This window comes from Mauremys mutica, chromosome 11 (assembly GCF_020497125.1).
Source record: "Mauremys mutica isolate MM-2020 ecotype Southern chromosome 11, ASM2049712v1, whole genome shotgun sequence".
NCBI lineage: Eukaryota > Metazoa > Chordata > Testudines > Geoemydidae > Mauremys > Mauremys mutica.
The window spans coordinates 52,327,311-52,354,851 of record NC_059082.1 but is presented as its reverse complement, the minus strand read 5'-3'; the positions used below and the strand labels follow the sequence as shown (position 1 = coordinate 52,354,851).

Genomic DNA, 27,541 nt, shown 5'->3' with positions numbered 1-27,541 from the left:
GGGCTCCATGCTCGCAGTGCTGTGGCGTCCGCGCTGTAACCGACCAGAGAAGGGCGCGAACAGATTTCCTGCCGGCGCTTTCAGGGAGGGAGGGCGTGATTGACGGTTCAATGATGACAGTTACCCAAAACCACTCTCGACACATTTTTTCCCCCAGCAGGCATTGGGGGCTCTACCCAGCATTCCAATGGGCAGCGGGGAGTGCGGGAACTGTGGGATAGCTTCCCACAGTGCACCGCTTCCAAAGTCGACACTGGCCCTGTTACTGTGGACTCAGACAGTCAAATTAGTGTATTTAGTGTGGATACACAAATTCGACTTCATAAGGTCAATTCCACAAATTCGAATTAAGTAGATTCGAAATAGTCTTGTAGTGTAGACGTACCCTAAGTATTTACATGACTGATACCTAGGAGTTTTGTAATGCTTGGATATATACAGTAGAACCTCAATAAGCCACATATCTTATAAGTCACACAGAACATTTCAATCTCTCTTCCCACTTCCCTGAAAGATTTCATCACCAGTATTGAGGGCTGATATTCCAGAGGGGCTGAGTACTTGCAGCTTCTATTGATTTTAATGGGAAATTAAGGTGTGCAGCCACTGAAAAAATTCAGGCCATAAGATGTCATTATTTTTACAAACTATATCACAAAACACAGATTGGTATATTGTGAAGTATGATCATAAAGTATCCACTTGTCTAGCTCCCCTAAGTAGTTCTATACGGCCTATTACTGTACTTTCTAAGTACCAAGTTCAAACTAGGAAAAAGCACAAATTTTTAACAGTGAGGGTAATTAACCATTGAAAGAACTTCCTAAGGGAAGTGGGGGATTCTCATCATACAAAGTCTTTCTAGAGCATTCTCAAAGATCTGCTCAAGCTCAAGGAGAACTTGTGGATTTGATGCAGGAATTATTGGGTAAAATTATCTGGTCTGCATTATGCAGGAGATCAGACTAGATGGTCGTAAATAAGGGTCCCTTCTGGCTTTAATATCTATGCATCTATAAAAGTACCGCTAAATTATTCCAATTAATATGCTGTTGTTAAAATAAATGAACAAAATATATGGCAATTATTTCTTTTCATTCGTTTGTACTATGTTTGTTCACAAACTGCCTGGTCTTGTGATGGGTTGAGTATCTGCCGTAAGGTGTTGGGTGCCCTTAACCCTAGGTGCTGACTTTTATTTTTCCCTGGGGGTGCTCTGCCCCAAGGCCCTGCCTCCCCTTCACCCCTTCCCAAGGCCCCACTCTCACTCCACCCAGGAGTGAAAGTAACTTAAAGGACTTACAGGTACGCTGGAGTCCTGAGCAGGGGTGTGGCCTCAACCGGAAGAGGCATGGCCTTTTGATATTTAAAGGCCTTGGAGCTACCAGCTGCAGAGGCGGCTGGGAGCCCCAGGGCTCAGGGGCGAAATAAAGGGCCGGGGCTCTGGCCGCCATGGAGCTCCAGGCCCTTTAAATCACCACGGGGGCCCTGCTGCTGCTACCCTGGGGCGGCAGGGCTCCCATGGTGATTTAAAGGGCTCAGAGCTCCAGCCGCTGAGGGGAGACCCAGGGCCTTTAAAGTGCTGCCAGAGCCCTGCCACCACCGGGGCTCCGGCAGCCGGGCTCGGGCAGGGATTTAAAGGGCACGGAGCTCCGGTCACTGCAAGGAGCCCCGGGCCCTTTAAAGCGCCGCCCAAGCCCCGCTGCCGGAACTCCACTGGCGCTTTAAAGGGCCTGTGGCTCCCCGCAGCGGCTTTAAATCACCGCTCGGGAAGCTGGTCCAGTCCACCATGGTGTACCGGCTTACTTTCACCTCTGGCTCCACCTCTTCCCATCCCACTCTGCCCCCTTCCCTGAGGCCCCGCCTCCACACCAAACCTTTCCCTGAGGCCCCCGCCCACCCACTGCTCGCTGATCTCCACCTTCCCCCAAGCGCCTCCCCCAGCTGCCGAACAGCTGATAAGCAGCCCCGCCAAACAGCTGATTGGCGGTGCTGCCAAACAGCTGCGGCTGGTGGGTGCTGAGCATCCACTATTTTTTCCTGTGGGTGCTAGAGTCCCAGGGCACCCACAAAGTTGGCATCTATGCCCTTAACATTCACTGTGTGAGGGTGCTCAGCACCTCGCTCATTTCAAAGTGAAATAATTTGCAATGGGTCTCCAAGTCCTTAGTGGGACTCTATGAGTGAATAATTAGAACAACTCAAACATGACATTTGTTATGTGATCGTGTTACTGGGTAATCATTTCTCAGGCTTCAGGGGATCAGTTCATACAATCATAGCACTGTAGGGCTGGAAGGGACCTTGAGAAGTCAACAAGTCAGCCTCCAGCACTGAGGCAGGACCAAGTAAACCTAGACTATCCCTGACAGGTGTTTGTCCAGCTTGTTTTTAAAAGCTTACAAAGATGGGGACTCCACAGCCTCCCCTGGAAGCCTATGCCAGAGCTTAACTGTCCTTATAACTTAAGTCTCCCTTGCTGCATATTAAAACCATTACTTCTTGTCCTACCTCACATACAACACTATTGTTAAAACATCCCAGAATCATATTAGCATTTTTTACAGCTGCATCACATTGAAAACTGATATTCAGTTTGTTGTCCACTATAACCCTCACATCTTTTTCAGCAATACTACTACCTAGACAGTTATTCCCCATTTTGTAGTTGCACAGTTGATTTTTGATTCTTACGTGTAGAACTTTGCACTTGTCTTTAATGAATTTCATCTTGTTGATTTCAGACCAGTCAAGGTCATTTTGAATTCTGATTCTGGCTTCCAAAGTGTCTTAGTTTGGTATCATCTGCAGGTTTTATAAGCATCCTCTCCACTCTATTATCCAAATCATTAATGAAAGTATTGAATAAAACCAGACACAGGACTGACTGCACAGGACTTCACTAGATACATCCTCCCAATTTGACAGCAAGCCATTGATAACTACTCTTTGAGTACGGTCTTTCAACCAGTTGTGCACCCACCTTATAGTAAATTCATCTAGACCACATTTCCCTAGTTTGCTTATGAGAATGTCATGCAGAACTGTGTAAAAAGCCTTACTAGAATCAAGGTATATCACATCTACTGCTTCTCCCCATCCACTACATCAGTAATCCTTTGAAAGAAGGAAATTAAGTTGATTTGGCATGATTTGTTCATGCTGACTATTCCTTATATCCTCCAAGTGCTTACCAATAAATTGTTTAATAAATTTGCTCCAAAATCTGGATCTGGATGAAAACAAGCATCCTAGAAGATTTTGTTCATATTTTGTGTAATGGATAGGCACCCAGTAAGTTGGGCTGTTCTGGAATGCTGTAATCCACTATACAGAACACAAGTACAAAGGCAATTCTGACAACTTAAACTGGACCATGGTGATTAGTGTCACTACTGACTGATAGTACTCTTCCTGTCCACATAAGCTCTGTGCTTTTGTGTGCATTAATGGACGTGAATTGCCTGAATCCCTCGACCATTTCTGCTGATATTTTGATGAGACAGGACTGAAAATCAGCAGTTCATTTTTCTGCAGGAGATGTAGCAAGAGTTCCAGTTAGCTTACATTTTAGTTAACTCTAGAGAAATCAAATCCTCAGTCTTTATATTTTGTGATGAGCCCCCTTGGAGGTCTGTTAGACTGAGCATTTCTTCAGGATCCTCTGCTGAGAATAGAGAGAACAAACTAACTTCTCCTGAAATTCCTGTGAATTTCACAAAGTTCTTCTATATAACTCAGTAGCAGCCTGATCTTTGAGTAGGACATTATTTAAGACATAAACTCAAATTTGTCACAAAGTTGTGACCTGCACCTCCATAAAAATATCATAGTGAAAAATCAGGGCTGTACTAAGTTATACCAAATAGTGTTATAAAATCACTTAATAAATACTTGAACTTCAGAAACAGATTGGGGTTTTATTACTGTTTGCAAGATGGAAATATTGGAAACCAGGTACTACAAAGATGATTGTTGTTATAAGAAGAGTGATGATGCTTAAATTGATTGGTAACTTTTGTACAATCTTTATTTCCACACAAAGATACCCACTGAGAGACCATTATATAACAGGACTATTTCTGGCAAAGCGTACTTGTTTTGTAGCACAGCAGAGGTTGAAGAGAGAAGGCAAGTGCCAATTTATTGAAATGCAGAGCTTGGATTAGTTGAGAATAACAGAATAAAGACTGTGACAAAATGGCCGATGTCGGTATGGTGGGTCCCACGCTTTTCTTGGTGGGGGGGCTAAGACGCCACCCCTTGCCCCTGCTCTTGGGGTGTCACTAGTGGCCCGGGAAGGTGTTAGAGGAGGGAAGCAGGAGAGGGGTCTGGGTTTGCTCCTCACTCTGAGCCCCAGCCCCTCTCAACCCCTGCAGGTTTCTTACCCTCTTCCCCCTTGGCTAGGGTTACCCTTGGTCCTTGGCGCTGGGGCAGAGTCTCCCTTTGGTTCTCTGGTCTTTCAAATCTCAGCAACACACCTCCAAACTCCAGTCCTCTCTCCTTCCTGGAACACCCTGACTGCTTGAAGCAAGGGGTTTTATTAGGTTCCTGTCAGGGCCTTAATTGACTACAGGTGCTCCAATTAACTTGTAGCAACCCTCCCTAGCCTTAATTAGCCTAGGGCTTATATATCTCCCCTCTACCACTCTCTCACTGCTCCATGGCCCTCCTGTATCACAAGACGTTTAAAATACTGTGTTAGGTACTACACTGATGGGCACTATAAAAAACATCGATAGAACTGAGGGCAGATACTTGTTACATATACATGAAGAACTGAGGACACTGTCTAGCTCTGCCTTTAGAACCACTCAGTCTGTAAAATGAATGAGTGTCCGTGTCATGTAGGTACACAAAATTTGTTATACCGTAGCAACATGATCGGCCTTATGCTAAAATTATTTTTCCAGGCTGATTTTTTGACAGGCAAGCAAAATATCCTTAGTTTTAACATTGTCATGTATTAAAGTTGGCAAACAGACTTGGTCGTTGGGCTACTAAATTTTCATGACAATTTTGCAAGGATATGCACCTGCACAATTGTTCAGTGTTGTACTGAATCCTCCCCAATCCCTGCAGTGATGATCAGGGACCTCATAACAGTCTTCAGCTATGCTAAGGGCTGTTATAAAGAGGATGGTGATCAATTGTTCTCCATGTCTACTGAAGTTAGGATGAGAAGTAATGTGTTTAATATGCAGCAAGGGAGACTTGGATTAGATATTAGGAAACACTTTCTAACTACAAGGGTAGTTAAACTCTGGAATAGGGTTCCAAGGTTGAGGTGTCCCCATTTTTGGAAGCTTTTAAAAACAAGCTGGACAAGCACCTATCAGGGATGGTCTAGGAGGTTTTCTTGGTCCTGCCACAGCGCAGGAGGCTGGACTTGTTGATTTCTCGAGGTCCCTTCTAGCCTTACATTTCTAGGATTTTATGATTCTATGTCTACCAGACATTTAGTAATTTATAGGGGTAAATTGGTTACAGAAACTATCTGCACTAGATTTGATTGAACACTGCATTGGATATACATTCCACTTCAACAATCCTGATTTTCACCCGACTTTATTACACCAAAACTTAAATATAAAATGTCTACAAATATCCCTGTGCGGCAGCCGCCCCGCAGGCTACCAATTGCCAGGCAGTTCAGGTGCCCCTCCCCACACTGCCATGTGCTGTTCCTGCCCTCAGCCTTGGAGCTTGCTGTGCAGGGGGGGCAAAAGGGGTGCTAATGTCAGGGTGTCCCCTTCCCCCGATCCTTTACCCCATCTCCACAGAGCGGAGGAGGGCACGACAGGGCTCAGGACTGAGGGAGCTTGCTGGCAGCAGCTGCTGTCTCAACTTGCTGATCTACTTAAAAACAGTGTACTTAGAGTGGGGTCAGTGTACTTTAAGGGGCAATACACGTCTCTCTCTCTCTCACACACAAGGTATGTGTCTACATCTTGCCCTCTCCCTCCCTCCCTCCTTCTCTCTCTCTCTCACACACACACACACACAGTGTGCGTCTCTGTTTCTCTCTGCCATGCTGTGTCTCCTCCCTGCATCCTTGCTGCCTTGAGAGCGTGAGGCTACACTAACAACAGTATGTTAACTCTTAAGGGCTCAGACGAGTGCTAGTTCATCATTTAGCAATACGGCATTCCCTGGGAAATATCCCACCCTCTTCCACCCTCTGATTACCACCTCAACCAAGCTTCACAATCATCATTGCTGTGTACAGTATTAAATTGTTTGTTTAAAACGTTTACTGTGTATATGTGTGTGTGTGTGTGTATATATATATATATATATATATATATATATATATATAAAAATAAATAGTCTTTTCTCTGGAGAAAAAAATTTCCATGGAACCTAACCTCCTCTACTTACATGAATTCTTATGGTGAAACTGGATTCGCTTAACATCATTTTGCTTAAAGTAGCATTTTTCAGGAACATAACTACAATGTTAAGAAGGTATTTGCTAGGTGACTGCACTCACCCTCAGCGCTGCGGGTAGTATTTACAGGGTGCAGTCACACACAGGTTAGGTTAGTGATTCTGGTAGTCTTTTTTAAGCTAATGGGGTTTTACTTTTTCTGCTCTTCAGCCTACCCAGTAGGCAGCTGATAAAATTCCCCTCAGCTTCGATGGGATCTTTCTGAATGAAGCAGCTGGCAATTTACAGTTCATTTTTCTAACCCATGCAGTTAAGAAATATAGCTTACTTCCACTCTTGAGCAGGCGTTTTTCCTCCTCCTTCAGCCTGTTCTGCATCAGGCGTAGTGTGTTTTCTGCTTCCTGCAAGGAGTGAATACATCAGAATCAGAACAGCTGCCACATTCCCAGGTCAGGTAGCTAATCAGATGCTCCAATTAAGGGCACTTAAGAGACGATTGAGACTAGAGAATTTCAGGATGAGAAGTGTTTCAGAAAGAAATGGTCTTCATATAAATTGGGGCGTGATGAGTTTCTGGAAAGCAGGATTTCCCATAAAAACCAGTGACTCACAATTCATTAAAAGGCCTGAGTCTAATGAGCAAGAACAATATAGAAGCAATTATAAAGTGGCCTTTAGGCGCTGCAAAATCCTAGTCTGGCAGGGGTAAATAGCTAGTTAGAAATGGCTCTATTAAACTGTAAAGGAAGAGATGTGCTAAGTATTATTTGGGATTTAGGAGAGTGGTGAACGGTGGAATAGAGGAAAGCTGACAGGAGCACTGGTGTTTTCGAGGGTAGCAACAGTTAGGCCAGAGAAGTGGTACATTCCTCCCAGCTCAGCATTCTGAGGAAGAAAACATGCCTGCCCTTGTAAAAAGGACCAAGATGATGAGGGCAGATGTGCAGAGTGAGTACCACAGACAGACAACTGCTTCACAGAGCAGTTAACACTCCCTTTAGCCTGAGTTCATCACAAAACAACTGCTGGCAGCAGAGTGCAAAGAGTGCAGTTGAGTTCATGAAGTTCTCCATCCTTTTAGGATTAAAATATACCCAAGCCACTAAAATGCATGCTGGTGGGGTTCGATTCTTAGAAAGGATGTTTCATTGGTGCAACAGGGGGTCAAAGAATAAGAGCTTATTTTTGTAAGGATAGATTAGCTGATGAGAAAATTGTTGTATGCTTCAGAGCAGGACAGCAAGATGGACAATGCAGAACTGGAGGTAAGAGCGTTACAAATTAGTGTAAGTTTAGATCAGGTGGTTCAGAGTGCAGCAGAGAGAGTGGAGCTAAACTAGAGTGGATAAACCTGTCAAGGTGTCTAAGTGTTTCCTAAAAGCATGGTGGTGGTGGTGGGGGTGGATCAACATTGGCCCCTTTTATTAAAAAAAATGTATGGAAAGTAGGGTTATCAAGCGATTAAAAAAATTAATCACGATTAATCGCACTGTTAATAATAGAATACCATTTATTTAAATATTTTGGATGTTCTCTACATTTTCAAATATATTGATTTCAATTACAACACAGAATACTAAGTGTATAGTGCTCACTTTATATTTATTTCTGATTATAAATATTTGCACTGAAAAAAAAAAGAAATAGTATATTCCAAGTCACCTAATACAAGTACTGTAGTGCCATCTCTTTATCGTGAAAGTTGAACTTATATATGTAGGATTATGTACATAAAATAACTGCATTCAGACGTAAAGCACTGTAAAACTTTAGAACCTACAAGTCCACTCGGTCCTACTTCAGCCAATCGCTCAGACAAACAAGTTTGGTTACATTTGCAGGAGATAATGCTGCCCGCTTCTTGTTTATGATGTCACCCGAAAGTGAGAACAGGCATTTGCATGGCACTGTTGTAACCGGTGTTGCAAGATATTTACATGCCAGATGCGCTAAAGATTCATATGCAGGGGTGGCCCTAGACTAGCTGCCTGCAACTGGTGCCCTAGGCGAAACATGCAATCGGTGTCCCCACCCCCAAGGGCAGATCTAGGCCTAAGGTTTTTGGTAAACTGGGAAACATTTTGCCCCTTTTTTCCTTTTAATATTTTTTAAGCCCCCCCCCTTTTTTAACAGAGGCTTAATTATTCGGTTTGTCCGTCCGTCCGTCTGTCCAACCAATGTTTCTGAGATCAGATAAAATAGAGACACAAAATTTTCAGAACATATTTGTACACAACAGCTAGATGATATTTCAGTCTGATTTCAAATAAAAATGCATTAAAACGTTAATTATAATTTTTATTATTACAAATCCAAAATCATCCATTACACTATCCTGCTTTAACTGCCATTACCACCACATCCAATATAGAAAGAAATAAGAAAACTCTTCAATGAACTCTTCAATAACCTGTATTTCCAAGCACTCTGAATAAAAAACACACTGTGCTCTTAAAACATGACTTTTCTTGCTTTAAGTTTTGAAAATTCAGTCACTAGATCTTTTAGATCCAGTTTTCCAGCTATTTCATGCTCTATTGACATTGTGACAAGTCCAACAAGTCTCTCTTGCACCATTGTTGAATGCAGATATGTTTTTATCAGTTTTAACTTTGAGAAGTTACGTTCCCTACTAGCTATGGAAACTGGCAAAGCTAAAAGAATGCGTAGAGCTATAAAAATGTTTGAAAAACTGTCTGAGAGTTTATTTTCACAAACAAACTTCAGTACTTCTTCAGGTGTGGAATGTTTTTTAAGTCGTCTTGAAAAAGCCTGAAGCTCACTACACAAATCTGTAGCATCAATGTCTTTTGAATTTTCATGAGTCAATGACGACTCCAGTTTAATACAAAATTCTTTTATCTGTTTTGCTGTTTTCTTTTGCAAGCTGTGGATCTCATATAGAAAGCCAAATACAGTACTGACTCTAGCTGCTGCATCTGTTGAAATCTTTCGTCAACTGAGTGAATAGCAGTATCAAGGACTGCAAAGTAGAAATTCACTTTGAACCTTTGTTTTGGGTTCTGAATGGGTGTGTCTCATCCTTCATACAAAAACTGCTGTTTCTTTTGCCGAATGTGAACTGGTTCTGGTCCAAATTCTGTCAGAAAGTCTATTTCTTCAGCAAGCTCGAAAGAATCTACCAGTGTTCTTTCAAACCCTTCATCACTTCTGAATTCCTCCAGAATATTTTTAGTTTGCTGCAGTTTTTGAATAGCAGAATGTACATTCAAGTTCTTTTCCTGAAGCTGCTTACTAGTGAGGTTAATCTCGAAAAGAATATTATACCACAAAATGAGTGAAGTCACAAATTTGAACTTGGAAAGGCCATTTGCAAGAGCTTCTGCATCTGAACGTGACGTATTGCCAGATGATCCAGTAAAGGTAGTATCATCAGAAATTTCAATTAGGGCATCATAAATGTTTCCAAGTTCATAGCAAAGAGGCTTCAAAGCATCAGTGCGACTCTGTCTAAGTGGTTTCACAGTTAGAGAATTCACATGGTGAGTCAGAATCTCCCACCAGTATGCTGAACCTGAGAAAAACACATAAACACATAGCACCAGGTCAAAGAAACTGCTTGCCTCCAAACAGCATCTAGCAGCATCATTGACAACCAAATTCAGAGAATGCGCACTGCAAGGAACAAAAAAGGCCCTAGGATTGATTTCCATCATTCTCCTTTGCACACCATTGTCTTTACCCATCATATTACTCCCATTATCATAGCCTTGGCTACGTAAGTTTTCAACAGATGACAACACTGTTTTTCAAGCTCTTGTAGAATAGTTTCAGTCATAAATGTTCTAGTTGTCTCCTTCATTGGTACGAAATCCCAAAAATGTTCCTTTATAAGCACTTCAACATTATCTTCATCTGCAGACTTTTCCATATCCACAAAATGAATGATCATCGTCATTTGTTGAACATGACTCACATCTAGTGTACAGTCCAATATTATTGAAAAGTATTTTGCAGAATGGGCAGCTTCTACAATTATCTTTTTAATGGCATTTGCTAGGATTTGAATCAGTTCATTCTGCATATTGTTTCCTAAGTAATGAACCTGTGTTTCATGATCAGTTATTTTACGTGGATGCTCCTTCAAGACTGGATCAAACAAATCTAGGTATCCAACAAATTTTAAAAAGTTCCCATTACCTGGAGTGTATAATTTTTCATTTTTAATGTGGCCATGGAATGCTAAATTTTGCCGACCGAGAACTCTCACTAAAGCAATCAGACACTCTAATATTTGTTGCCAATATTCTTCTTTTTCCTTGATCACATGTAAATTTTCTTTATCAATAGTTTTTCCTTTTTTCAATTGTAATTCAAGTTCTTTCCAATTTTGAAAACATTCCAAATGTTCTGTACTTCTTTCATGTTAAGAGAGAATTGAAGATATGTTTTTCCAGTCCTTTGAACCATTTTCAGTAAGTGATGTAGCAATTGCTTGATTTCTAAACAACTTGCAGCAAAAGCAAAACACAGAATCCTTCGACACTGAATATTGTAACCAGTTTCAATGAATTCCTTCCCCATTAATGAGTTTCCTCTTGTAATGCTGAGCAGATAATTTTATTTTATTTCCATCCTTAGAATGCTCCACACCTTGTCCCTCTCAGATTTTGGAAGGCACTTCAGATTCTTAAACCTTGGGTCAAGTGCGGTAGCTATTTTTAGAAATCTCACATTGGAACCTTCTTTGCGTTTTGTCAAATCTGCAGTGACAGTGTTCATAAATCAAATAACATGTGCTGGGTCATCATCCAAGACTGCTATAACATGAAATATATGGCAGAATGCAGGTAAAACAGAACAGGAGACAGACAATTCTCTCCCAAGAGGTTCAGTCACAAATTTAATTAATGCACTATTTTTTTAATGAACATCATAAGTATGGAAGCATGTCCTCCGGAATGGTGGCTGAAGCATGAAGGGGCATATGAATGTTTAGCATATCTGGCATGTAAAAACTTGCAATGTCGGCTACAAAAGTGCCATGTGAATGCCTGTTCTCACTTTCAGGTGACATTGTTAATAAGAAGCAGGCAGCAGTATCTCCTGTAAATGTAAACAAACTTGTTTGTCTTAGTGATTGGCTGAACAAGAAGTAGGACTGAGTGGACTTGTAGGCTCTAAAGTTTTACATTGTTTTGTTTTTGAGTGCAGCTATGTAACAAAAAAAATGTATATTTGTAAGTTATGCTTTCACAATAGAGATTGCACTACAGTACTTCTATGAGGTGAATTGAAAAATACTATTTCTTTTATCATTTTTACAGTGCATATATTTGTAATAAAAACTAATATAAAGTGAGCACTGTACACTTTGTATTCTGTGTTGTAATAGAAATTAATATATTTGAAAATGTAGAAAAAAAACAAAAATATTTTATAAATTTCAATTGATATTCCATTGTTTAACAGTGCGATTAATTTTTTTAAAAATTGCAGTTAATTTTTTTGAGTTAACCACGTGAGTTAACTGCGATTAATTGACAGCCCGAATGGAAAGAAAAAGAGAGGTGACTGACAGTGGAAAAAAAAAACAGGCGTCAGATCCTGCTCCATGCTACTGCTCCTTTTTGCCACTCTGGCCATAAAATCACCCTAACTGGGCACCTGAAAATGACCTTGGCATGGGGGAATCTCTGGATAGGTAGATCCAGTGTAACCAACTCTATATTATCTTCTACTGACCTACAGGGTGCTGGAGTTGTGTCAGAGATAAGCCCAGTAGGAGGGGCCATGCCTGGAGTGCTGTTGTGCTCTAGTGATCCCTGGCTCACAGAACAGCCCTTTGGGGGCTCTTACCAGCTGGAATAAGTTAGAGCAGCCTCAGTGATGAAAGGCATCCTAGAAACATGATAGATTAGCTATGATAAGGTAAATAAAATAAGATAAAGATAGTATCATACAATCCTCATCAGCTTGCCAACATTTAATCCAATGATTTCACTATTCACCTGCTAAAAATATACCGGATGTGCAGTCTCAGCTACAGCCCCACAAAAGCAGGAAAGGTAGACAACAGCTTTAATGTACTGTTTGACTGGGCTCTGTTTTTTTCTGGGGCTTTGATTTTCTAGACAGGAATTCATACTCCTTTAGCAGCAGTGTGAACGTGCATACAATTAAAAATAATAAATACAACAAGTGCTTTGATAGACGACTATGCTAGGTCAAACTGCATATTAACTATTCATATTTAGCATGAAAAAAAAAGAGCTCGACACAGGGAGCAAGATTAGAAGGGAAGCTGAAAGGGCCATTGATCTCAGGAGGAAATCTTCCCTCCTACAACATAAGTGGAGTTACAAAGCAAGCCCTTACTGAATAAAAACCCAACACACTGATGTTACCTTAAGCACACTCTATTTCCAAATGCACTGCAGGTATAATATCTGAAAAGGACAAACTTTGGTTGCATGATTTATAATACAAACATCTTCACACTGTCAGTTAGAATTGTATAACTTTAAGGGTCACATCCAGCACTCCATGGTACAGCCAGGTATGTTAATGGAGGAAGAGAACCTCCTCTCACCAAGCCATACGGAGCAGCAAGCTAGGATTTCTAGCCAGTGCTTGTGAAAACTGCTAGGAAGGTGGATTGGCTACTGGACTAGTTGATGCACCATAGTCCCAACGACAGGTCACCAGAAAGTTAGGGCATAACCTGTCCTTGGCAGCAAGTGCTGCGTGTGCATCTCCTCTCATGGAATGTGGGTGATTGGCCTGCACCAGCTATGCCTCTTCTACTCTTAAAAGGGTTTGATGGTATAGATCTACTAGCAGAACTAAACAGGGAAAAAACCCTTGTGGAGACACCATATATCAGCAGAAGAGTGCTTTGCTAGTACAGTTTAAATCAGTTCCCTGAATGGCATCAAAGGAGGGTTGCCAAAGTTACTGATAGTCCAAGCCACGCACAACAATCTTCAGAAGTTTGAGAGCCAGGGCATGTCTGCTGGGGCTTGGGGCTTCAGTCCCGCTCCAGCTGAAACCCCAAGCCCTGTCAGGCACACCCGACAGAGCTGAAGCTCTAAGACCCTCCTCCCCACTGGGCAGAAGCCAGAGGCAACATGTTTGGGGGGGACACATGGGATCATGCCCCCCTCCCCCCCCAATTTTTGCCAGGGTTTGCTGGCCCTGCTTGGTCACTTGGTGCTGACAGGCCCGCTCCCTGCACCACAGCTGCACCATCACTAGCTGGGAACCCCTGCCGCTGCCCAGGGTAGGGGGCAGGTTTCTGGCAGGGCTGGTGGGTCCAACCTCTGCGGTACCCTCATGAAGCTCCATAGCGGGCGCATGACCCAACATAGGCCCTTTGCCAGAGGCTCCTCTCTCCTTCAGTGCCAAGGGGCTTCTTTTCTTCAGCCTCTTCTTTGGCGCAGGTGAAACAGGACTGTGCCGGGCCAAGTCCGGCACTGGCGGTGCACTGCACTATGCACCGAGGCCGAAGCGCTGGGCGTAGGTACCATGGTGCAGGGTTCCGACGCCGGACAAAGAGCAGCCTCCATCAATAATGCCCTCAAGCAGATATCCTGCTCTTTCTGGGTCCATGGGGAAAGTTCTCACCTGTCTTTGCGATGGCCTTCTCCCAGACACTTAAGACAGCCACTGTGCGGCTCGTTGATCGGCACCAGCCTGCTGCATGACACACACAGCTTGAAGCTGGGGGAGTGGGGCATGCCCCACTCGGGGCAAAGTCCCAATTGGGACTCTGTTGACTAACTAACTAACTAACTATGAAACTATGTACAACAACAATGAAACCAGTCAATGGATAACTGCTACTGCTCTTGTGAGAGGGCGCAGGGCCAGCTGTTACCAGATTTGCCCGTTACTTTGAGGTATGCTCATTTATTAGGGTTACTCTTCGGGGGGGGGGGCTGTCTCTAATTCTAGCAATGTACTGCTTGTGTCTCTTGTATTCTCATATGGAGCTCTACTTCTCTCTGTTGCAAGTTCCCTCCCAGTGGAGCTATCCTACAGGACCTAGGTTCCCCAGGGCTGGGTTCTTCCAGCCCCAGAATCAGACGAACACACACACACACACACATTAACAGAGCGCATCTGAGAGGACTGGGTTAATCAGCACTCTGAAGCTGAGCCCTTATACGTCCCTGGACTCAGTAGGCAGGGTCGAGCAGCACTTCCAAGCTGTCACCCTCATATGCCATGGGCGCCACACTGGAATAGAGTACACCTGAGCAGGCTGCGTTGAGCAGCACTTTCGATCTGCCACCCTTATATGCCCCTGGACTCAGCAGACTGGGTCAAGCAGCACTTCCAAGCTGCCACCCTCATATGTCCCAGATTCAGCACGTCCCTGTCCCCACTTTCACGTTACAATTGTTCTGGTAGTAACCAACTTGATGAGCAAACCCCATAGGCTTTTTGGTAGCTGCAGGAATCTTTAGCTTAGGTACGAGGATTGTTGCTGCAGAGCAAATGAGGAAGCCAAAAAAACACCCATGAGGGGGAGAGAGAGGAGAAGCAACCAGCTTAACCATGAAACTGAGAGAGTGAGAGCAAGCTAGGTTCTCACCACTCTGTGAAGCTTGAATCGATCGGGGTCCCAGGTGGTGGCGGTAGCTGAGGGTCTGGAGTGCTGGAGACAGGAAGAGCCTCCAGCATGATCAGTCAGGAGATGAAGTCCCGGTGGAACTGATGCAGATTTTGGATCCAGGCATCAGAGCACTTACTTGAACACGGGTAGGGTTTTTTGTAGGGAAACAACAATGGTTCAATGGTTCAACACTAGATTTGTTTGTGTGTAAACTGATGGCTCAAGGGAGTATACCAAAGTTGTTTTTTTCAGGCTAGACAATAGAAAGTGACAATTCCTGGCTATGGGCGGTGTTCCTTGGAGGGAGCTCACAGTTCAATTAGGGAGCTTCACTATTTTGGATACCAATAAAGGATTGGTATCCAAAACATGGAAGAATTGAAATTGGTCTGATAACTACTGAACTGGGTGTGTGCAGGCATGGGTTCATTAACATCTGGAGCAGAGATCTCCCATCATGCAGTGCTTCCTGCTTTTCTGGTCCCAGAGTTGTGTGTGATTCTTGTCTTGGAATCTCTGTTCTCCATTCTGTATGCTAATGGAGATGCCTCCCTGTCCCATTTTTGATGCAAATGAGGCTAGGTGAATTTCCTTATTCCTGTCACTCTTGTCCCAGGGGTTTCGGTGTGTCTCCCACCACCTTTTGATTGCTTTTTGTAAGTCTTTCTTCTGATCGGTTTTGGTTTTAGCAGAGGTGGGGGTGGGGGGGAGGGAGGTCTTTCGTGAGTCAGACAGACTGGGTACTGCGCCCTGGTTCCCCAAGAACATGGAACTGCTAGGTAACACGGCGGTGCCTGATATACCACTGCTTGGGAGCGCCACTCCAGGGGGCACCACAGCTGGCCCTATGGATACCGCTAAGGCAGAAATCTCTGACAACTGTGTACGTGGCCATGCATACACCTAGAATGGAATCAACATGAGCAAACATTCAAAGAAGAAGAAATAATTCCCTAAAATAAGGAGAACACAGAAACTGCAACAGTTCTCCTGGCCAGGAAGCACAAGTCAGGGATCCTTGCACCCTTCTGCTTTGCTTCCCTACAAAAAGAACCAAATCCCGCCTAATCCATAGTATGTTTCAGATGCCCATGGAAACAGCCATATGGAACTGTTCAGTTCTCAGAGTTTCTAGAAAGCATTATGGCTAGGAGAGCTAATGAAGAGAGGACAATAGCTCCATGGACACCCAGAAAGCTGCTAATGATTACTTGGAATCGTGAATATAATACTGCAAAGCCTAGGTGGGCATTATGCGCCCCAGGGCTATAGCAAGAGAATAAAGGTCATGGCACAAAGTCTGAACTGAGCACAATACACTCTGTGTGAGAGGAAAAAAATAGCCAGGTACTGATCTTGCCAATAATTTAAACTAGTGAAGTCTTTGGGCCAATATCAACAGGGGCTCCACCTTTGTGAGTGCCAGTTTTCATGCCTATGTTTTGGTGTGTGCAAATCCTTGCCTATACACCTGCAAATCCAGCTGTTAAGCCTTTGGCTGCCTGGCCTGCACCCACACATGTGCAAAAAGGCTAACTACTGCACCAATATGGCATGAGTAAATCTGAGATTCTGTGCAAGGAAACCTGCAGTTTTAGAGGCTTTTGGAATAAGTATCTTGGGCTCTTAAAATTCTGAAATAACACTACTAAAATGCTCCATACTTATCTTTTCAAATGGGTTGAAGTTTCGTTATTATAACATGATTTAATTAGGTGACATCTGTTTTCTTTTTCTTCATTGAACATATTTCCTTACATTTATTGTGCATCATATAGTCAGACTGAGCACATCCCTCACTAAGGGCTTGTCTACACTGGCAATTAACAGCGCTGCAACTTTCTCGCTCAGGGGTGTGGAACCTCCCTCCCCCGCCCCAGCGCAGCAAGTTGCAGCGCTGTAAAGCGCCAGTGTAAATAGTGCCTCAGTACTGTGAGCTGTGCTCCCAGCGCTGGGAGCTACGCCCCTTGTTGAAGTATTGTGGTGTTTAGATGTTGCTTGTAATTATTAGAACTGGGAGCACTGGCTGTTGGGAGTCTGAAAGGACAGGAAACAGGAAGGAGTTGAGGAGGCTGAGTGAGAGTTACAGAGTGTGCAACAGCAACTTGGTAAAGAGGTTTCCACTGTAAAAATAAAGTCCTGTTGAAGCTTGTTAATACCTTGCCTAGTTGATACAACAGGTGTTTTTTTAAGACCTGCGCCACTACCACACAAAGCATGTTAAAGTGCTGCCACGGCAGCACTTTAGCATTGTCAGTGTAGACTAGCCCAAGTCCCAGAATCCCCTGGCCACCCACCCACATAACTCATCAGGTTTGTCCTACTGTTCCTAGACACCGTTCTATGGTTAGCCATGTCCCAGCTGTACTCCCAGAGTCACGAAGGCAACAAAAGTTAGAGCACAAGAGTTTTGAAAGTAAAAAAAAAAAAAAGTAATGTGAGCTGCTCGTAACAGCTGCCTTTTAGGGCTTGACATTGAATTGCTATGTGGGGTTGGCCTTTTAGCATTTGTCTACAGTTCAATATACTTCAATCCCTCCTCTAGCAAACTCTGCAGTACATTCCAAAGTACCTGAAATACTGATCACTTTGGAAAAACACACACATTTTGTATTTTGCAGTCAAAGTTCCCCAGCAGAGTCAGCACTCTCATTTCATATGCTTGTTTTCATACCCCTCAGTTTCCTTCAATACATATCTTTCTCTCTTTTTCTTATAGTTTCCCTTTGTGAGGAATAATAATTCTATAATTCTCTAGCACCAGCTAGAAAACAAACAGCATCAGTGGAATGCAGCCCATTTTGGGATGACGGGAAAGAGTAAGCCAGAATGGAGTCAGTCCTGTTGAAACAGTGGACTGAGTTTAAGGAAATCCTTACTCCGGGGAACCAGCCAGTATTCTCCAAAATTTGCACTCTGGGCTGGGAGGCTCTTTATGTAAACTTCAACGTGTGCAGAAGCAGCATTCCCAATCATTTCTGATTGTCTGACAGTTTTGGGTGTGCCCCTGCCCATAGGCGCTGACCTCCCCTCTTTCCCATGGGTGCTCGACTCCCATCTGCCCCCGGCCCTGCCCCACTCCACCCCTTCAATGAGGCCCCGCCTCTGCCTGCCTCTTCCCGCCCCTGCCCTGCCCCCATTCCAACCCCTTCCCCAAAGTCCCCGCCCCAACTCCACCCTCTCCCCTGAGCACGCCACATTCCCGCTCCTCCCCCTCCCTCCTGGAGCATGCTAAAACTGCCAAACAGCTGTTTGGTGGTGGCCGGGGGGGGGGGAAGTGCTGGGAAGTAGGCGGAGGAGCGGGGACGCGGCACACTCAGGGGAGGAGGAGGAGGAGGAGGAGGTGGGGCGGTGGGTGAGGTTTGCTTGGCTGCTGGTGGGTGCAGAGCACCCCCTAATTTTTCCCCATGGGTGCTCCTGCCCCATAGCACCTACGGAGTCGGCGCCTATGCCCCTGCCCCCAGCCTGCACTAAGGCTCTTAACTAATCAAGTTTGGAATGTATAGAGAATGTTCACAGTCTGTACTAGAGACTTTTTTAAAACAACCCCAAAACTATAAATGAATCAGAGACAAGATGGGTGAGGTAATATCAATCTCTCTCTAATATCCTGGGACCAACACAGCTACAACAACACTGCATATAAATGAATCAGGCTATCTCCATATCTCTCAAGGGTAAACTGTCATATAAGGACAATTCTTACTGTACTACCATAATGTTCTATTACTCTGGGAAGCTGTGATTTCCCTATTCTCAGCTGTTCCACATGAACTAGAACACAATTACCTTTCATGATCTGGACTATGCCTAGAAGGGACAAAATGACAAAGTAGTCTGGGTATCTGCAGTTTGCTAGGAGTCTATAGGGACCAAGTGCAAAATGTCAGAGCCTGGGAAGCTGTGTACAATCTACCAAGAGCCAAACTGCCAAATGTTAGAAACTGAAAGTGAGGGGGGCTTAGGAGATAAAGGGAAGTTTTCATTAGAGATTTCAACTGTGAGTGAGAGAAAAAATCAGTGAGAGAGTGGGGTGAGCAAGTGGGGGTGGAGGAAGGGTAATATTGCAGTCCATAATGATGATTTTCTATCTGGTTTTTTAGATTTATAATTACAGTTACAAAAACAAAACAAAAAACCCAACTTCCTATTGATAGCTCACTCCCCTACATGCTGACTACAGTTTCGTGAGTGTGTGAGAGTGAAACACCTATTTGAGGACTGCGCATTGTTAATCTTTTCAACTGCACCAAGCATCTGCTTTGATGGGATTAAATTCAATGATGGATAACAGAACATTTAGAAACCTGCACATCTCCTTCTGGGAATGTGCACAAGGTTCTGAGAAGAAATAATAAAATGAATCTTACTGCAAGATAAAAGCGGAGGCTGCTCCTTCAAAGAGTGTAAAACAAGACACAGACATGTAATTACCATTCTGCACCTAGATGTTAAAACTCACGGACAGTGCTGGCTGCAGGCACCAGAAAAGGAAGCAGGTGCCTGGGGCGGCCAACAGAAAGGGGCGGCATTCCGTCCGTTATTGGGGCGGCACGTCCGGGTCTTCGGCGGCAATTCGGTGGCAAGTCCTTCAGTCCCTCTCTTCCTCTTCAGCGGCACTCTGGCAGCAGCTCAATCGGGTTTTCCTTTTTTTTTTTTTCTTTCTTTGCCACTTGGGCCGGCAAAAAAGCTGGACCTGGCCCTGCTCATAGAGATGGATAAATATTCTGAGGGGAACTTTGAAAGAGTCAAATGAAGGCTGCCAAAGCACAGAGAGGGGAAAAAGAGATTAGCACATTTTCTTGACAAATTGGTTCCTCTGAATTCTATTCAGGAAACCATGCTCTCATATCAGCTTCTTCTGTCAGGAACAGACTGGGCCAGTTTGCATCAGTATGGCATACTGGTGCTTCTTTCAAGGATCCCCACTTTGCTTATTAAAACAAGTGAGGATGGGAAATGAAGTAGCTAAGGGTTGGAGGGAAGGGGTGAATTGAGGATGAGAGGGACTGTGGGCATGGCAAGTGAGCTGAGGAAGGTTAATAACTTGTAGCTGGAATTCTCTGACTACATCATCTTTGTGGATCTACACCAGTGGTCCCCAACCTTTTTCGTCTGGCAGGCGCCAGACGAAGGACCGTGGCGGTGGTCGAGCATCCGCCAAAATGCTGCCGAAATTCGGCGGCATTTTGGCGGCGATGCCTCTGGATGATGTCACTTGTTGGCGGCAAGCAGCGTCATCCAGAGGCGTCGCCACTGAAATGCCACCAAATTTCGGCAGCATTTCAGCAGATGGTCGACTGCCGGCCAGGACGCGGGCGGCGCCCGCGGGCACCGCATTGGGGACCCCGACCTACACCACAGGAAATTAAATGCAAGACTTTGTGAACGCTAGAGTTTATTCACAGCAGTGTCCAAATTGGCCATAGATCACAAATGCAGATATAAATGGCCCTCCCATTTAACTACCTTCCATTCTTCTCCAAATTAACAAAGCCTATTTACAGACTCTGAAGAAGAGGGGAAGGGTGCGGGTTTCAGAGGCAAAACATTCAGAGAACTGCAGTTACTGGTAATCAGTCCTTCCTTTCATGCTCGTGAAATTATTTTCTCCACAATATCTCACTAGCAGATTAGAAAGCAGAAGCAATACCCTGGAAGAGAACTGAGAAGCACTAATCAAATAGAAATTGAAGCACTGATCTCTCAAAACAGTTTCTAATCTGGCTCCAGAATCAGAAAACAGTGCTTTGCAACAGGTTAACTGAACTCCCAGTGACTGCCGTACAACTTTCAGCAGTGAAGACACCTAGCCAATGCAGATGCACCCTAATAGAATGAGCTCTTACTACTTGGGTACTGGGACTCCAGCCTGCTCATAATGGAGGTAGGTAGGTATAAAGCATTGGTCTACTTTCATAGGCTTACAATGGTAACAGACTCAGCTATGAATGAATTACAGAATGGCTTGGTTCTGTCCAAGTAATAACTAATGACCATTTTCACATATAGCTCTTTGTAACTTGGCCTCTCCCAGAAAGTCACAAAGTTTCAGGTGTGTGACAGTCTGTACCCCTATGTTCACCCCTTTTATAAGGCTATGATAAATCTTGCATAAAGTATGCCTTCTGAGGTATCATTTGAAAATGCAGAATTTGCTGATTGCTATTGTCCCAGTAAAATATGTGTGGCAACATTGTATGTAAAGTTATAAGATTCTACAGTATGATATTACTAAGGGCAGCCACAAACCAGTTCCTCAGAGACAAAAGGCAAACTGACACCTCAGTCAGGTGACAACAAAATCAAATGGACTCTCACCTGCTTTAGTGGCCATTCTTTGGCAGAAAAGAGGGTGTGTGTGAAAAATCTACATTTTCACAAAGAAATGGTTTGAGGTTCTTGTCCACACAGACTTTCTGTCTCCTGAACCTCAGTGGGAGGTGATTCTCAAAGAAGAAAGAGAATTCTAAAAAAGGGGAATGGATGCCCCAAAATATCTCCCCCTTCATTTCTAGTCAGAACATCAGCAGCACTTGAAGAACAAAGGAAGCATAATTGGACTAGGGAGGGTTCCAGTCTGAAAGAAGTTCATCCAGTAAAACTGCTAAGATATCATAGAATATTAGGGGTGGAAGGGACCTCAGGAGGTCGTCTAGTCCAACCCCCTGCTCAAAGCAGGACCAATTCCCAAATCCCTAAATGGCCCCCTCAAGGGCTGAACTCACAACCCTGGGTTTAGCAGGCCAATGCAGACTTTTGCTTTGAATCCACTTACCTTGTTAAGTTAGGTATTAGTTATGTTTTACTTTTATTTTCTTTTAAACAAACTTTTCTTTCTGTAGTTAATAAACTTGTTTTATTTTTTTTTAATCTAAACCGGTGTGTTTGGATTGAAGTGTTTGGGAAACTCCATTTAAGATAACAGGGTTTGTGCATATCATTTTCTATTAATAAAATGACAGACTTTCTATGAGCTTGTATTGTCCAGAAGGAGAGAGCTGGGCAGTACAAGACGCACATTTCTGGGGGAAAGTCTGAGACTGGGAATTTGCTGGTGTTGCTCTGCAGTGTAATTCAGAAGTGGCTGGCTATTGCACTCACACATTATAGCTGGGAGTGATTTACATGCTGGAGGCTGGGTATGAGCAGACCAGGAGCGGTAGCTCTCACAGTGAAGCAGCGTAGAAGGCACCCCAAGTTGGAGAACTGAGGGAATGCAGCTGTTCATCGGTCCAAATTGTACCCTGGGTAATATCACAGGGAGGAAAACTGGAAGTACAACAGATTGATTTAAATGAATCTCTTGACTCTTATTTTGACAAATATTTAGGATGTTTAGGATGTGGCCTCAACAACACTGAGCCCTTCTGAAAAAGAATAACAGTTTCAGGAAGGGGTCATTCAGCCATATGAATCTGAATTTCGATGGCTTTTGTAGCTCATGGAATGGCTACTAAAAAGGACGCCTTCAGGGTGAGAAAATGGAATGAACAATCTCCCAGAAGTTCAAAGGGAAAGAAGCACATCTAAATCACATGGACTCCTGGGTTGGTAATTTGGTATGTATAAGTGTAATAACCACTGAAGGAAATATTTTACAGATGCACTGAAGAAAACCAAAGCCCCCTTTTCAAGAATGTGGACACAAGCTATTTGGAATTCTGCCTTTGGTGATATCAGTTATGTTTATTCTCATCAACAGATGAGATTGCCAAAGAAAACAGCAGAGGTAGGGATAATCTGTGTATACAGCAGTGAAGTGTAAAGTAACGTCACACATTTCATTTTCCATCTATGCTGTGTGCCTGCTTTAGGGTGACCAGATAGCAAGTGTAAAAAATCGGGACAGGGGGTCAGGGGTAAAAGGTGCCTATATAAGAAAAAGACCCCAAAATCGGATCTGTGCCTATAAAATTGGGACATCTGGTCACCCTAACCTGTTTACAGAGGGACTTGTGGTAAAATCCTGGCTCTACTGAAGTCAATGACAAAACTTAAATTTATTTAAATAGGGCCAATATTTCACCCTTGAAATCTAATAATTTGTTTAAAAAATGAGTTAAAAGTAGCATTGGTTACTACTTTACCCCTGTGTGTGCCTGCCAATTTTTGTGATTTTACAATCATATTTCCCTGTTTTGTATGGTCTGATTGGATTTTCTCTAACATTCCTTTTCCCCCTCTTAATTTTGGCCATAGTACCAAATGCTTTCAAGTATGCTAATAAAAGTAATGTGTACCATGTATATGTATTTGTACATTTTTTAGTTCAGTAGAAACGAGGCCATGATAATCTGAAATGTGCCTTTCATATTATCCTAGCCATTTTCATACGACTCAGTACTTCTGAAATATGACAGGAGAGAAATGAAAAGACATGATAAAACATAATGGAACTGAATGCTCTTTAAAACACATTAGAGAATACAATGCTATAGTCTTCAATAGGAGATAGTTTCATACAGGACAACAGGCACATTTTCTATGCAGTCGTGGTGGTGACAGTTCTCTAGCAAAGAATCTGGCCTTGCCCTCCTTGAGCAGCCATGACTGACTGACTGACTGTCTCAATTAGCAGAAAAAGCAGGCTCAAGTATTTAAGCTCCATGCTCAGTTTATCCAGTGAGCAGTGAAGACATTGAAAAACTGCAGGCAAGCTATAGCACATGGTTTTCTTCTACAAGTTGATTATAACTAATTAAAATAGCAGTATAAAACGTGAAACAACCATGTTGTGTTAATGCCAATTATTACATTAGACTGTTCCTTCAGAACCTGGACCCCAACTCTGAATGGCCCCAGGGGATCCGCAGAGTCTGGGGACTGAAATCCCTGTCTGCTTCAGAGGAGGGCAACCCCCACTTAGAGGAAAAGATCTGGGGGAAACTCCTCAGATTCCTGCCCTATATTGTATGTGTTTTTTCCAATATACTGACATGATCTACTCCTTAAACTACAACCATATTGATGATTTTACAAAACCAAAGTAGATATTCTATAGAAATGTATAGTAAACATGTATCCATGTTATCTAAGACTTACAAAACTGCCTCTCCTCACTAATAATGTGTCCAGGTCTTCTGGTATATGTTGAACTAGTCTCATTATTTGCTATATTAGGCTGTCATCTCTTCTGAGCATGTACCTTATATTTGTATTTTGTAATGTGCCAGGTACATTCAGAGTGCTCTATAAATATCCTATAACAACAAACAGAGATGTCATTGGAATGTTTTTCTTGCCCTATTAGCATGAAGTAAACGTTTCCTTATAAATACTGTCCCACTTACACACATACTTCACTTGGCCATGTGCATGCCAACCACGTAGGATCTGCCCAAATCAGCGACAATTACATCCATCTTCCATAAGGCTTTCAAAGCAGGCAGATTTCAAGCCAAATGTATTTCTTCCCCGCTGAACATGGTATAAATGATCATAATATAGACATTTCTCTGTATCTCATTCTTGCTTTAATTGGCACAAGATATGGCCTTACATCTCACACCTATTTGAGAAAGCCTTGGAAACCAGGAATAAGACACAGTATTTTAGGAGTTCTGCAGTACATTGTCACATAAACTAACCTATCACTCTACACAAGACCCAAATATCAGCTGCACACTCCTGAGACTGGGTGAATGGGAAGAGGATTTGAAAATCATTTTACAGAAAGCTATAAGTGTAGCACTTCCACAGTGACATTTCATCTACCAGCAGAATTATTTTTTCAGTTTCAACTACTATTTCCTGAAGAAAATGGATATTAAACAAGAAAATGCAGTAGTCTTTGTAAAAGCCAGTGAGTATATAGAGGATATCATCTAGCAATTGGAGCAGGAGATTATGCATCAGGCTGGCTCTGACACTGACTCATTATGTGACTTTGGACAAGTAATTTATGGCTCAGTTTGCAGAGATGCAGAGCACACATGCACTTCCCAGCGACTTCAAGGAGATTTGTGGGTGCTCAGAACCTCTGAAAATTAGGGCATTACCCTCCCTGTGCCTCAGTTTCCCCATCTGTGAATGAGTATCATTATTCATTTGTAAAGTGGGGATAATAATAGTTGCCTCCTCAACAGGGCTGTTGTGAGGATTAAATCGTTAACATTTGCTGATGCATCTGGTCACAGGAGTGAGTGAGTCTACTGTAAAATACACTAGACATTGTAGCATCTATAGGGCACCTGAGGGCCTGCAAGATGCAGTACCATCAATAGGCACCAGAGGACTGCTTGTGAGGTGTCTGCCACTCCAGGCGTTTGAGGCTCCAGCGGCTGCAGTACACCTGGCTCCCACCTAGGGATGCTGGCGAGGCCCTTCCAGGGTTTCTTGCAACACACAAGCTTCAGGCAGCCAGAGTAGGTGCAGTGCAGAGAATACAGAACTCTGTAATATACATAAAACGACATTCTGCTATGGTTCCTTTACAGTTGCTTCAGCAGATAAAGCCCCTTTATAATGACAGTGTCTGTTGGTTGTGACAGCATCTCTGGGAACACCTATGTGTATCTGAAGTTCTAGGACCTTCAAGCTAGCTTTTCACTCCTGTGCTCACAAGTAGTTAGATGAATCTGTTTTCACTGGGACAAAGACGCTGCTTTATCCTGGGCTTGCAAGTAGGTGTAAGGAGGATATCACAGTTCATTTGTCAATCCCCCCATGAAGGTCATGTTCAAATCAAAGGGTTATGGTTTTTAACACAGAATTAGGCAGCAATATCTAAATACAATGTTTTTGGAAAATGGTCTGGAGACACAAGCCAGTTCTTAATTCATTTGTCTTCTAATTCTGACTCTATATGCTCTCAAATTGGGACAGCTGAAGTGGCTCCAAGAATTTGAGATGGACTCTGAGAAATTATTTAAGAAAGATGTATGGAACGTGTCTATTTTTTAAATCATTTTCCCCCTTCAGACATTTCCTAAATGACAGCCTGTACATTGTTATTTGAATCTACTTTGAACATGTCTTGTCCAATGATGCTCACATCTTACATTATGTAGAGACTTAAATATTCAGATGTCCAGGAGTATAGGAACCGGATTGCAAATGTCTTGTAGGTTCATTTCTAACTTTGATTTATCTCCTGATTTGTATTAATATTGAAAATGCACATTTCCCTTCACTGAAAGTCTGGTTTTGAAAATACTATGCAACATTTAAATATTTGTAAAAAATTTATTCAATATGTGACAAGTCTAATAAAGAAAAAGCATTAGAGCAGATGTTTTCAGCCAGACCATCGGCAGGTATGTATAAACCAGTGTAGCTCCATTGACTTTGATGGCAGTATCAAGGGTTATGGATAGCTCAGTGGTTTGAGCATTGGCCTGCTAAACCCAGGGTTGCAAATTCAATCCTTGAGGGGGCCATTTAGGGATCTGGGACAAAAATTGGTCCTGCTAGTGAAAGCAGGGGGCTGGACTCGATGACTTTTCAAGGTCCCTTCCAGTTCTAGGAGATAGGTATATCTCCAATTATTATTTTTTCCAAGAGGTAACTATAGCAGGACCGCTTGGAAATAGTGACCATAACACAATAGCATTCAACATCCCTGTGGTGGGAAGAACATCTCAACAGCCCAACACTGTGGCATTTAATTTCAAAAGAGGGAACTATGCAAAAATGAGGGGGTTAGTTAAACAAGTTAAAAGATACAGTGACTAAAGTGAAATCCCTGCAAGCTCCATGGGCGCTTTTTAAAGACACCATAATAGAGGCCCAACTTCAATGTATACCCCAAATTAAGAAACACAGTAAAAGAACTAAAAAAGAGCCACCGTGGCTTAACAACCATGTAAAAGAAGCAGTGAGAGATAAAAAGATTTCCTTTAAAAAGTGGAAGTCAAATCCTAGTGAGGCAAATAGAAAGGAGCATAAACACTGTCAAATTAAGTGCAAGAGTATAATAAGAAAAGCCAAAGAGGAGTTTGAAGAAAGGCTAGCCAAAAACTCCAAAGGTAATAACAAAATGTGTTTTAAGTACATCAGAAGCAGGAAGCCTGCTAAACAACCAGTGGGGCCCCTTGATGATTGAGATGCAAAAGGAGCGCTTAAAGATGATAAAGTCATTGCGGAGAAACTAAATGGATTCTTTAGTCAGTCTTCACGGCTGAGGATGTTAGGGAGATTCCCAAACCTGAGCTGGTTTTTGTAGGTGACAAATCTGAGGAACTGTCACAGATTAAAGTGTCACTAGAGGAGGTTTTGGAATTAATTGATAAACTCAACATTAACAAGTCACTGGGACCAGATGGCATTCACCCATCTGTGGAATTATTAACTAAGATTTGTAACCTGTCCTTTAAATCGGCTTCGATACCCAATGACTGGAAGTTAGCTAATGTAACACCAATATTTAAAAAGGGCTCTAGAGGTGATCCCGGCAATTACAGACCAATAAATCTAACGTCAGTACCGGGCAAATTAGTCAAAAGAATAGTTAGGAATAAAATTGTCAGACACATAGAAAAACATAAACTGTTGAGCAATAGTCAACATGGTTTCTGTAAAGGGAAATCGTGTCTTACTAATCTATTAGAGTTCTTTGAAGGGGTCAA

At 42.9% G+C, this 27,541-nt stretch overlaps 1 protein-coding gene across 2 annotated transcripts in view; it reads right to left on the bottom strand.

Moving 5' to 3' along the window:
• The window catches only part of CLUAP1 (clusterin associated protein 1), a 225,791-nt gene that overhangs the window by 43,777 nt on the left and 154,473 nt on the right, over positions 1-27,541 (bottom strand). For both annotated transcript variants that reach the window (XM_044980159.1, XM_044980158.1), the window contains exon 9: positions 6,720-6,792. In XM_044980159.1, coding sequence (XP_044836094.1) covers positions 6,720-6,792 — 73 coding nt within the window. The remainder of the gene's footprint in view (positions 1-6,719; positions 6,793-27,541) is intronic.